The 14,130-nt window shown below is 40.3% G+C and overlaps 1 protein-coding gene across 1 annotated transcript in view; it reads right to left on the bottom strand.

The window, feature by feature from the left end:
• The window catches only part of rims1a (regulating synaptic membrane exocytosis 1a), a 244,433-nt gene that overhangs the window by 47,429 nt on the left and 182,874 nt on the right, over positions 1–14,130 (bottom strand). The window contains exons 6-7 of the mRNA XM_030748119.1: positions 10,229–10,923; positions 615–655 (exon numbers count right to left, since the gene is read on the bottom strand). Coding sequence (XP_030603979.1) covers positions 615–655; positions 10,229–10,923 — 736 coding nt within the window. The remainder of the gene's footprint in view (positions 1–614; positions 656–10,228; positions 10,924–14,130) is intronic.

The raw sequence follows: 14,130 nt of genomic DNA, 5'->3' as shown, positions 1-14,130 counted from the left end.
ACCGCATCCATCATGGACCTCAGACAGCTGAGCTGTCACACAGAGTCAGAAATCTAAAATGAAATTATAAGTAGTGTTATTATTGTGTTGTGGCAGGTCAGGCTTCACAGAAGTGAAGTAGCTTGTAAAATGACATGATGCTACAGGTTTGTTTTCCTTCTTAGGAAGGAAAGCTTTTTAAGTCCCTAGTCACACCGCTGTCTTTGACAACATGAGTTTAGTATCTGTGTTCCCCAAGAGGAGCACAGCAGTAACGTAATGAGTTAATAGTCTTTAAGTTTACTGCTGCTGTAAACACTAAAGAGCAAGTTGCTCATTCCTTAATATTGTCTATTTCACGTGTTTTACATTAATGGATTCTTCAAAAGAAAAAAAAAACTTGGTGGCAAGCATGCAGTGTCAAACATAAGAACAAATATAAAGCTGAAGATGCAAAGAGAAAACAGGAGGCACAGACTGAAAAGAGATCAACACACAGATGACTATTTGGCACTACAGTACATAGCGTACATGCACACAAATGTTAACACACTTGTGACTTCTATAAAAATACAACAATAAAGCCTGAAGCCCTCTGTGCTCCTTTTTATAAAGAAAGAAAACCACTGACTTACATGCCACACGGTGGGGTCATGTGGGTAGCATTCCCAGTCGCCTGCAAGAGAAAAGAGATCAGCTCAGTTGCATAGATGTGGACGTAGCAGCAAAGACGATGACCTCCCTTATATCTTCTACACACACACACACACACACACACACACACACACACACACACACACACACACACACACACACACACACACAAAACCAGGCCCTGTATACACAGCACATACCAGGAATCCTCACACACACAGCTCAGCCAAATTTGGGGGCTCTTCAGAGGGTACTTGTTTACAATGGAGACGGTTAAGTTTATTGAAAATTCAAGCCTGGGCTAGATTTAGAAATGTATCACCATGGCAGCAGGTGGCCTAAAAAGTTTTCCACCAAGGCAGCGATGACACCAAAGGATGGTTAAGCCTTTTAAAATGCTTTAAATCCCTCTAAGATACTTCAGAGATTAGGTGTTGTTGATTTCCTCCAACGGTAATGCAGCAATATAAGGCTATATATATAGTCTCTCTCTCACTATATATATATATATATATATATATATAGCGACAGGCCACTTGTCTGTTGCAGAGTAACCACAGAGAGAGAACCATTCACACATGTGGGCAATTAACCTAACCCCACTTACTTACAATATGTCTTTGGACTGTGGGAGGAAACCAGAGTACCCAGAGAAAACCCACACAAACACAGGGAGAACATGCAAACACCACACTGTGCTGCCAAATGTCAGATGGGACCACTGGACAGGTTCTTTTATAGCACTGTTCTATTCTACCCGAACACTTAAAGTATATGGCCTGTCTCATTCACCCATTCACACACAGATTCACACAAGCAGTTTTTTTCTATGTCTGAGTGCTTTCTATTGAACATTCACACTCTGATGAACACGTCAGGAACAGCTCAGGGTCAGTAGCTTGCTCAAGGATACTTTTGGGATCGAACCACTAACCTTTCAATTGGTAGATGACCTGCTCTACCTCCTGAGACATAGCCACCCCGGATTTAAATGCAAAGAGTTCATTATGAAACTTGAGAAAAATTATAGAAAATTATATTTATTTATAGATTTATAATTGATAGAAATATAAAATGAATATTATATTAGTTTAAATTTTAATAAGTGTTTTTAAAAAAAAAAATCATTTTGTTAAATAATGTTTAAATTGTTTAAAGACTTCCAAAATTAACTTAAGCTAACAGGATGTGAAGAAACAGCCACTATGTCCAAACAATCTATATTTTGTTGAAGAGATATCAACTAAAATCAAACTTAGGCCCAGATATTTGTTTTTTGCAGTGCGTATCTGTACCATAAGATGATGTAGCAGGTCAGTGTCACCTTTGTCTACCCAGACGAGTCTTTTACACATTCTGATTCATAACAGCAGCCTGCAAAGGGAAAAGTCTCTCTAAGAAATGTGTTACAAATAGAAGAAATATCGAAAGTAAAAAAAAAACAGCAGCACACATTCAAAAGCTTTTCAGTATACCCACTGGTAAAACACTCCTCACCTATCGCAGGCGGGGGTTACGTTCCAGAGACCCCCGCGATAGGTGAAAATCTGCTAAGTAGGGGCGTCATATTTATTTTACACTCTTATAAACACGCTGGCAAACTTGTGCAAGCGGTGGTGGCGTAAAGTACCACGTTTCCATTGTGTACAGTACGGTATTCATCTGCTGATGAAATACCTGTACGTATTTTATTTCAATTGAATATTCTTTTAATATGTTTGAGTTAACATATTTTTATGTTTTTTATATTGTTAAAAATTTTTTAGGCAAAAATAAAATCATCAATATTATATAAATACCTATATACCACAAAATCCCACGATATAGCGAAAACTCCGCGATTAGAAACATGTTGTCAATCCAGATACTTACTCTGGATGCCATTACTTTGGCCTCCAGTAACACTGTGAGAAATCTTGGAATCATTTTTCAGGATATGTCCTTCAAAGTACATATTAAACAAATATGTAGGACTGCTTTTTTGCATTTGAACAATATTTTTAACACTATAACTCCCAAGGTGGTCATTTTGACCATTTTCAAATTTTGCAGTGCAGTATCTTTTTTGTTATTAATCCCATGTAACTGTAGGACCCTGACTTTTCCTAAATATGTGTATATTTTATTCTAACATTGTAATTTTTTAAAAATTACAAGACACAACAGGGTTATGAGTGTTTCTACCTAGAACTCCCATAGGTGGTCATTTTGACCACAATACATTATTTACATAAAATTATGATAAATAAATATGATATGTATAAATATAATTTGTAATCAATAAAAGATCAAAGAATACATGGATTTGTAATGTTACCAATCAACTAAATATGGTCATGGCCATGGTCATAGTTGTCATATTGACTATATGCATATACCGCATAATTTGGTGAAACTGGATGCTATTTGATAGCTGATAGCTACCACCTGCTGTTGATTATCAAAGTGTTGTTCTTAGTATTCTCAAGAACTTGAAAACAGGTGACTGGACTTTATTTAAACCCTAGTGGGGGGTGTACCCTTTGGAGGTGGTTCATGACCCATAGGTATTCATCGTCACATGAGCCAATGTGTGAAAAAACATGTGGATCATTACCACAAAGGGTTTCCTGTGAAACCACTGTGGCAGCTGTGAGACATTATCACTTCAGGTGGCCTCAATAGGTAACTTGAAGTAAGGTGTGAGTTGGGTTTGAGGTATCTGGAAGGGATCTCTAGATTGTATTGTAGGAAGCTGACAGCTGGTATCATAAGCCACCACCTCTGTTCAATGATGGTCATTCACAGTAGACATAGATGGACTCTTTCACTCCTCTTTCAAACCATCTTTGTTCTTGGTCCAAAATATAAACAGTGGCATCCTCAATAGACATGTGGTTATCCAAACTGGGCCATCATCAAATCAGTGAAGATGAACAGGAAAGAAAGTCAGACACCAACTAGGAAGAAACCTGCAACATTATCTCTAATGTAACAGGTTTGTCAGCAAAATGCAAGAGAATTTTCTCCAAGCATGACATCCCAGCCACACTCTAAGACAAAAACTGATCCCAAGGACAAAACTCCCAAACACAACTCCATCCTAATGTGCTGTGCACTGCAGCAAAGAGTGCTCAGACTTCTACATTGGAAAAACTGAGCAGCCACTCCACAAACATCAGCTGTCAACTCCCTGCAGTGTAGTCTTGAGATCCCTCCCCAGGTTCCTTAACCCCGACTCACACCTTTTTTTTTTTTTTTGGGGGGGGGGGGGGGGGGGGGGGGGGTCACACAGTGGTTCCACCCAAAAACCCTGGTGGTAATGACCCACACTTTTTTTTACACCTTAGCTTGTGTGCTACAGCACATGAATAATAGTGGGTCAATGATCACCTCCAAAAGGGACAACTCCATTAAGGTTTAAATACCTGGGGTTCTCCAACTATTGGTGGAAAACCCTGAAGAAGCTTCTTGGATAAGAGGAGAACCAACTTCAAAAAAAATTAAAGAAGTCCACTCAACCTTTTTTGAGCTGTTGAGAAAACCATGACCTGAATGACTGAGAATCTACACACACGTATGTTCCGGTTACTGATGTTCCTTGCCACAACCACCTTTAGTTGATTGGTAACATTACACATCCATTTATTCTTTGATGCTTTTATTGACTATAAATTATATTTGTACACATGATATTGATTTATTCTAAATCGTAGGAAAATAATGTATGGTGGTCAAAATGACCACCTATGGGAGTTCTAGTGTTAAAATTAGAAACATCCTTTCTCAGAATGAAGCTGAAAAGCTCATTCATGCATTTACTTCTAGGATGGATTGTTGCAATTCATTATTATCAGGCTGCCCTAAAAGCTCCCTGAAAAGCCTTCAGCTGATCCAAAATGCTGCAGCTAGAGTACTGACAGGGACTAGAAAGAGAGAGCAGATTTCTCCCATTTTGGCTTCTCTTCATTGGCTCCCTGTTAAATCCAGAATAGAATTTAAAATCCTTCTCCTTAAATACAAGGTCTTGAATAATCAGGCCCCATCTTATCTCAAAGACCTCAAAGTACCATATCACCCCAATAGAGCACTTCACTCTCAGACTGCTGGCTTACTTGTGGTTCCTAGGATACTTAAGAGTAGAATGGGAGGCAGAGCCTTCAGCTTTCAGGCGCCTCTTCTGTGGAACCAGCTCCCAGCTTGGATTCGGGAGACAGACACCCTCTCTATTTTTAAGATTAGGCTTAAAACTTTCCTTTATGATAAGGCTTATGGTTAGGGCTGGATCAGGTGACCCTGAACCATCCCTTAGTTATGCTGCTATAGGCATAGGCGGAGGGGTGTCCCATGATGCACTGAGTGTTTCTTCCTAGTCACCTCTTTTTACTTTGTTTATACTCCACTCTGCATTTAATCATTTGTTATTATTAATCTCTGTCTCTCTTCCACAGCATGTCTTTTGTCCTGTCTCTCTCCCCTCAGCCCCAGCCGGTCACAGCAGATGACCGCCCCTCCCTGAACCTGGTTCTGCTGGAGGTTTCTTCCTGTTAAAAGGGAGTTTTTCCTTCCCACTGTTGCCAAATGCTGCTCATAGGGGGTTGTGTTGATTGTTGGATTTTCTCTGTAGTTATTGTAGGGTCTTTACCATACAATATAAAGCGCCTTGAGGTGACTGTTTGTTGTGATTTTGTGCTATATAAATAAAATTGAATTGAATTGAAGTTCAGCTAAAAAAAAAAAACAAAAAAAAAACATATGTATAGATGATCATTTTATTCTTCCTCAGATTGCTTTCAGTTATTTAGCCTCAGCTCCTGACGTGGACCAAAACCCACCGCCTCCTCTGCTGCACTGCGCACAGGACCTCAACAACACTGTTATGGCATGGAGTAAAACAGAGCCACGCATTCCTAGGAGCCAGCGAAGTTATGAAGTTAATGAATTGTGACAACTTATAGTGATATTATGTAATCTTAAAGCAAACGCTCTGGTGATAGACAACCCAGCTCTCAGTTTCATAGCTTGAGTGTGAACACAGTTTCGTGCAGTGGGTGAGCCACTTGGGTGAGAGTGTGTTCTTGTGTTTCTACACTTTCAGTGGCAAGAAAGAAAGAGACAAATCCACTATGGAGTCAGGACACCATGTGGGGTCACTGGTTTTGAACACAAGCTGGTATGGGACATTAACAACTAATAAACTGATATTTTTTATATATTTACTAATACAGAGACAGTGTGAATTGAGCCATTCAGGATGTTTCCTGTCTCAAAAGGACCCCTTGGGGGGGGGTGACCATGAAGAAAATTAAAAAACAATGAGTCTGTGCTGCCTTACTTAACAAAAATGTATAATTTTATGACGTTGCTGTTGATTTTATTTTGACTGTGGCTAAAGCTTCTTTGGGGAAGCGCCTATGCAGGAAAAGCCCTTCCCACATGGCCCAAAACAAAGTACCGGAAGTACCTGCCTATTATTGAAAAGCCAGCAATATCAAGGAAATAACAATGGTGTGGATTTTTTCAATACCTGTTAAAGGTAATTAAACACAGAAAGTTCAGTGAAATAATGTTACATTTAACCAGATATGGTATTTTTAACTATTCCATACTTGTGGGGTAGAAATTCAGACTTTCAAAAGCTCTATTTATAGTTTCTACATGCTAACTGTAGTTGATAAAATCCGCAAGCAACAGCAACAGCAAAGTCGACTAGAACTGATAAGTTTACGTTTATACACATCTCTGTAAAATCCAGTTAAAACCAGTTAATCCAAAATATAATACATTTGTAAAATAAGGATGAGGTGTACCATATTGTAAATATTACTTGACAGAGGGTCAACAGAGTTCTCCTGTTTGTATTGTGTTTTCCTTGCTTCCATTCAGAGTCTGAGCTGGTAGTGTGTGTTTGCATTTAGGACGATAGTTGCACAGATCTATTGTGCCCAGAATTTACAATGATTTACATGCCTGGATGCTTCTTAGTTGCCAGCAACCACATCTTGGCGCTGACCCGGTCTCAGTCTCGAGCTAAAAAAGGAAGCAGCAAATTGCTGCCACAACAGTGTGTTTAAAACCTGGCCTGACAGAACACTCTCATCTTAAACCTCCACATGATGAATATCACAGCGGCTGGTCTGTAGCATGAGCACACAGTCAGAGAGAGTGAGCGTTGTGTTCTGACAAAGTTATTATTAGTGACTGTAAGACAAGGTGAGGAAAACAGAAGTGAACTCTATGAATCAGTGATCATCAAATGGCAAAAGCACTTCCATTTACAATTCCATTTATCATTGTTTCATCATTTATTTGAATAGATGTTGCTTAAGCTTGCTATCACAGTATGTTTCATAGGTCACCTGAACATTTTTCAGTTGTTTAAAAATATCTGGGAGAACTTGGCTGTTATAACTGTTATGACTAGCTACAAACTACATAAACCTTAAGCTACATACATACTGTACTGGAAGCAATTTGCAGCAACGTAACAACTAGAGATCATAGAAAGTGAATAAAGGAGACATAACCACTGGCGACGTGAAGTGGGCGTGATCCAAGATAAACCTTTCTCAATTTCCAGGCAAGCGATTGAATTAAAAACCAATGTGAGTGTAGAATACCAATGACTGACATATGACCTGGTAGTAAATATGTCACTTAGGCAACCAGAGCCTGGAACATCTGCAAGTGACCAGCTGTCTGCTTCAAAGCGATGCACAACGAGTGAATCACTTCCAGCGTGGGCACAGCTTGAGGTTTAAAGTAGCAGGTATGACAGTTTTAACAGTACTGCCATTTAGCTTAGAAAAAAATGTTTAGCAATCCAAATGCAAATGTAATAACCAATGTTTTCAGAAAGTGCAATTCATCTATAAGAGATGGAATTATTCTGAAATGTGGGTGTGCACACAGACAAAAATGTGAAGCAATATGGATCTACCATAAACCTGCAATTTTTTCCAAGAGTCAGCAGGTGGCAACTTCTCTGATTGCAAAAGGAAGTTGGAGTGTACAGAAGAATATGAAAAAAATGTTCCTTTGGCTTCCTTGATTTATGAACTCAGCTAATATTTCCATGATGGGTTTATGGTCTTAATTGCTTGTTTCAAGTGATATTTAATATAGCATGATATTGATTTGGTAAAATATGGCCCCATTTTGAGTAAAACTGTCGATAAGAAAGGGCATTAATTAGGGCATAGCTACATTGCCATTGACAAATAATTACTGAATGAGCATGCAGGATCCTTGTCTTCTCAGTCAGATCCAACCCTTGTTCATCATATCTTGGTTGAAAGATCAAAGATGTCGGTGACATGGACTAACCAGTGAGAGATTTTATGGTAGCTACACCCATATACAGGTCATACTGGGTACATATTAGCAGCTGCAGGCAGCAGAATGGCTCACTTTTTATTATATTTCTTTCAAGTTTGCAAGGAGAAATCTTGCGCATTCTGTGCCATTGCAGTGAAGTGGCTGCACATACAAGACCCCAAAGCCACAGCAAGACGCTTCCTGTGTTTTTCTTCAGTAGGACTCTGTGTTGACAATCCCACCGTGGGGGCAGATTTACGGTGCACAAGTTAATGAATGAAGCTAATGAAAACTGCTGAAAGCTACTTGGTTATAGCTGGAGACCAAACTCTCATCACCAGCAGTGGTCCTCCAGACCAAAACTATGACGTCACTCCAGCTGTGTACATTTATTTATGGCTCGTATTATTTTTGACACAGTTGGATGCAAAACAGCAAGCCTAAATGCCTTGGAATGGTTAGCAGTGAAGTGACATAAGTCAGCTTGGACATGACAAGGTTAGAGTGTAAACAGTTGTGTGTTCTCAGGCTTGGGGACATAGTTGGCTACGCAAAGCCACACAAGGTCAAGCCTGGGATTAACTGGGGTCAAACTGCCCCATCACAGAGCACTAACACACATACACGCAGACACACACACACACACACACACACACACACACACACACACACACACACACACACACACACACACACACGTGCACTCAGTGTGGGATTGTCCTCCTCCAGGGCAAAGCTGAAAACAATACACTATGACACACAGGAAAACATTCAGATACACACAGTTGTTAACATGCACGGCAGTTTACTGGGTAGCTGCTCATTTTGACATCCCGACTGCCGGCTACAGCCTGCTGCATGCACTGCACATAAACACTAGAGAACATTGCAGGAGGTGCCACATTTCTGCAGGCACGGCCAGACGACACATATCAAATGTTCCCTTTACGAAGCCGGTTCTCATGCCGTTTGGTGTGTAACACATAAGATTTTAGTGCTTCATTCATTCAGACAGGGCTACTGGGTGCCCTAAGGATTGGAATACAATAGAATTAAAATAACATTAACACAATGTCCTGCATTGGCATCTAGTATTTTTTTCTGTACTAATTGTTTTTTAATTGATTTTCTTCTGTCTATTTTAGATGTTAGCTGGGATAGCTAGATACATATTTTATTAAAAATTGAATCTTATGAGACACAGACTGTGTATTCAGTTTATGGTTACACAGTTTATATGTCCACGGCTTTTATTATGAAAGGTACCAGGACGGATAAAACACACTGCATATAAGAGATGGACAGCATTTTTGTTTTTGTGTGATTGGTTGATTGTTTTTTTTGTTTTGTTTTGTTTTGTGACCATATTTGGATGACAGGTTGAACTGCTCAGTCACCAGTTAAGTGATAAATCCATTAAAATGTTTCAAAATGAATGACAAACATGGTAGAGAGGCCCAGCTCAGTGACTCCAAGGCACCAGGCGTAGCAGGCAGCTTCAAGCTACACCTGCCCATTTTGAGTTATAAAAGAATAGCTCCTGTGCAGCTGTTATGACAGGGAAAATTGGCTATTAAAAATTATTTTTTATACCAGGTTGTAAATGTGTTCACTTGTTTCTGAAGCTGGATATTTTGACACAGGAGTCTGTGGGGATTAACTTGCTTTTGGAACTGACCTCAAGTGGCCATTTGAGGAATTGCAGTTTTTGCCAATTCTGAGCTGGGATCAGTTTTCAAGTGAATGCCAATTTAACAAAAGCGTCATAATTGCATTACTGCCACCTTCTGGCGACTGTAGCACATTACATACTAATGTCAGTTTGTTAAAACAAGTGTAAACATCTATATCAATCGATAATCACACTAACTACGTTTTTTCATAATTGTTCAAAAAAACTGAAAACTAATGATCATCCACACTTTGTTTAGTATAGTTACTGTTTTGTATGAATGTAAATTTCCATAGGACAAGAACCCTTGACAGTGTATTATATCCTCTTCTTGGCTGCTGATATTTACTCCTGAAGAAACATTAAAACACAGATTTTGGTTCCACAGCAAAATTTTCAGGTATCATTTGTCATTTGAAGAAGGGGCGGTAATGTACCTCTTTGACCTAAGATGCCATAATCAAATAGTAGGATGGATCATTTCCTCAAATTCTGTCAAAATAAAACCAGCAGCAAATATCTTGTGTACTGGAATGAAATAGATAGATAAGCAAATAAATGACTAGCCAGATAGTAATATCCTATATTCTCGATGAAAGCCACAACAGGTGATTGATATTCTCTCACCTCTCTCACTGACACTTTCGATCTCAGCATCCTCACAGCTGCTGTACTCAGGCGTGGTCCCTCCCTCCTCCTCTGAACTGCTGACGCTCGTTTGTCTCTTCCCTCCAGCCCCCTGCCCTCGTTTTGACTTGTAGGGCCGCGGTGGTGGTGGACGCAGAGATTCCGATTGGTCGGAGCTTAGCGAATCATTGCGCAGCATGCTCTCAGCCTTGTCCCGTTTGGTCCGTTTCACTGACGGTCCCTGGCCGGGGGCTGAGCCGGGACCTGAATCAGGAGGTTCTCTGAGTTCAGGGGGAGGGGCTTGCTGTGAAATAACGTGTTCATGCGGCCCGCCTACCCCACCCACCGTCCTCTGTCCAGGTCGAGCACCGTCCCCGACCTCACCTCCCCCCACGCCTAAACCTCGACCCTGCCCAGGCGCAGGGTGGGACCTGCCTCCAGGAGGGACGGGCCCCGTTTGTCGAGGGGGTGCACCAGTGTGGTCCACGTGGTGGTAATCCCCCTCTTCTGTCCGTCTTACACCAACACCTCCCACAGGATCATGCTCCAGAGAACGTCCCTTTGTGAGGCGCCGACTTTCCCTGCGCTCCCTAGACTCCCCCCTGAGGTCCCGGTCCATGGAGACCTGGGTCTTCAGCCTGGGCTGACCTTGTCGCCGCTCTCCCCGACCACCTCCTCCACCCCGTCCATTTCTCCTGAGAAGGGAGAGTATACAGATGAGTGGTGTTGTCAGACAGGATAATTGTATGTTTAGAGAAGGAAGCTTTCAGTAGGAAGTAGGAAGCTTACAATGCCAACCTGTCAGTCACAATGTAACACAGGTTATTACAAAGTGAATCATCTAATTTTTTTTAGCCTTTACTGGCAATAATAACTAATCTGTAAATCATTAGCTGTGAGCTGTGGAGTCATGGGACATTACATCACCACTTAACAAGTCAGTAGCGTGTTTTTTCTGACAGTCGGAAATTCCTAACATTTCTGTTTCCACTCAACTAACAAGAGCAAATCATCAAATCTTCAGAAGAAGGGCCTTCAGTGAATAGTGATATCATTCATTTGGTACGGAGTGATAAACCGAGCTTCAGAGCTACATTAAAGTCAGCTGTAACAGCATGCGGAAGGTTAATGTATGCGACTGCTTTTAGCTTATACAATGTAACCACTTAGTCATACTTGACAAATACCACTGGCGTGACTTTGCATCTGTTACCATTTCATTATTAACATTAGTGTCCCCTAATAGAATGTCACAAGTGAAAACTCATTCTACTATTAAGTGTGTTGGAAGTGGCCTCATTCTTCCATTACAATGAATGCCATAGGAAACAATGCTAAGAGGCTAAATCCATCATAGTATAATGGAAGCAAATGAGGAATGCAGGAGATGGTGCTCAATAACACAAGCATTAGGACTGCTTTCTTTCTGTTGGCTGAGACTACACAAGTTAAAAGAGCCACTCCACCAATTTTACACATTCAGATGACTTGTTATCCATCTGAAAGCAATATTTCTCTCTTGGTGAGGTTTGTAAAGTTGCATTATCTGGTAAACCCTGGAGTTAGAGGCTACCAGTATATTGTAGTTGTTCTGGAAGATGTGGGCCATTAACAGGCAGAGAGGGCCTCAAGAAAAACAGTATTATGGAATTAGTAAGGGCCAGAATTTAGTTAGTTTTATTCAGAGGAGAAATCAAGATATCGCTGTCTCAGATTTCTTAAATCTGTGTCTTTCTAATTCTCCAGCTGCTGAAGAGTTCCATTAGTGCAATAAACACAATACTTTTCACTTGTTTTTTTTTAATTATCAAAACAATTAGCAGCCATTTTCATAGGAAGGGATATGATCTGAAAGGGAGAGAGCCTTGGGTGTACAGCACCTATTTTATTTTTTTTCAAATTAAGGTAACCCCCCCTTACTGAGTCACAGTATCAGAGGGTGACAAATTAAGTATGAATCATATGCTGTTGCCTGCACAGTACCCAGACCTTAAACAAATTGATCATGTCCTGTGTGGGAGTTTTTTGGAGTATTGAGCTCTTGTCAGACATGCACCTCATTATGTAAATATAGCAGCTATTTAAAATGTTGGTCTTCATAACACACTCTGTATCTGCATGCTATCAGATTACCACAAAATCGACAGGGTGAGCCTGCCTGCAAAGAGCTTAAATGCACATGTTGTTGCAATCTAAGACAGTGTCAGTATCATTGCTTTTGCACAGTCAGAAGTTGCAGTCAGAAGTTTGTATGTCATGTATGTCATGGTAACTTTCTGTGAACTGTTCTTTTTCCAGGGTGCAATGATTGTACAGCATGTATCTCTAATTACTTAAAAAAAAACAAGAATTGGGAGCACAAGTTTGACTTTATTTGGAATTTTCTCTAATCCACACAGGATCAAAATTGTACATACAGGCTCAAATACATAAATTCACCTAAATCTTTTAATAAGTGGTGTTGAAGGTTCTACAGTGTCTTTTAACTCGACAAAGCCAAAGCTTATTAACTTCTCTTCTAAACAACTGCAGATTCCAAGATTATCAGTTCAAAAAACTGTGCCTAAGTACAAGCTATTCGGATGTGTCAGCACTTTCCCAAAGTCTGGAAGAAGAGCTGAACTGTCACCCTCAGATGAGAGGAAATTGGTTATGATATTCAGGAGCAACCCAGGAACCACCAAGGTTCAAGCCTGCTGGAACACCAGCGTCACTGTTCACAGTGAAGAGAGCTTTACATCATCACGGACTTCATGGAGAGGGTGCTGACTAAGAAAGAAGCCCCTGCTCCAAAATCAACACCTTTAAGCTCAACTGAAATTTGCAGCTGCCCAAATGGGCAATCCAAATGCCATGTGAAGAAAAGTTTTATGGTCAGACAAGACACAGTTTGAGCTATTTGGCCACAATGACAAGAGACATGTTTGGAGGGGTAAAGGTGAGGCTAAGAACTGTCAAGTGTAGTGGTGGTAGCATCACCCTCTGAGGCTGCTTTGCTGCCAGTGGTACTGGTTCATTGCACAAAGTGGATGGAATAATGAAGGAGGAGGACTACTTCCAAGTTCTTGAACTTTACCTTAAATCAGCAGTTAGATGGCTGAAACTTGTACACAGTTGGGTGCTCCAACAGGACAATGATCCCAAACACACATTAAAAGTGGTTTTGGAATGGATAAAGCAGGCTAACAAGAAAATTTGAGGATTACCCTTAAATGCCTCGTCCATGCCAGGAAACCAACCACTTTAAATAAGCTCTACCAATTTTGAAGTGGTCACATATCCAGCCAGCATTATACCAGAAGCTTGTTGATGGCTACCAAAAGCATCTGGTTCAGGTACAACATGCAAACGAACATTTAACCAAATACAAGTGGATGTATGGATGGTGTATGAATATATTTGAGCTTGGATGTATAATTCTGATCCTATTTGGATTATAGAAAATCCAAAATAAATTAAAACTTGTGCACCCAATTCTTCTTTTTTAAAGTCATTCCACCCCATAAAAAGAACAATTCTGACCACAACTGCATGTTTAAAGAAACTACAACTGTTGATAAGGCTTGTTTCACCTCAAAACTCCATAATTAAAATTTGATTTCAACCAAATGTCTTTTTTACACTTGTGTTCTTTCTTTCTAAACTGCTATCCTACTAATAATGTAAGAAATATCTCTGTCTGTCAGTCACTTCTTCACTTGTCCCCACAACAGCTGATCTGCTCTGCTTCAAACATGGCAGGAGTATTGCTAGGGAAGTGAGGAAGAGCAGTGCCCAGTTTGATGTCATTTACATGACTAAAAGTTGTTCCCTCTTTCTCCTACAGTGCCTGCTCCACTCTGTCTGTAGGGGGTGGGGTATACACGCATACACAGACGCAGAGACATGTTTATTTAGTTCCT

This window comes from Archocentrus centrarchus, chromosome 15, assembly GCF_007364275.1.
Source record: "Archocentrus centrarchus isolate MPI-CPG fArcCen1 chromosome 15, fArcCen1, whole genome shotgun sequence".
In the NCBI taxonomy this organism is placed as follows: domain Eukaryota; kingdom Metazoa; phylum Chordata; class Actinopteri; order Cichliformes; family Cichlidae; genus Archocentrus; species Archocentrus centrarchus.
This window is presented reverse-complemented; position numbering and strand designations above follow the sequence as displayed.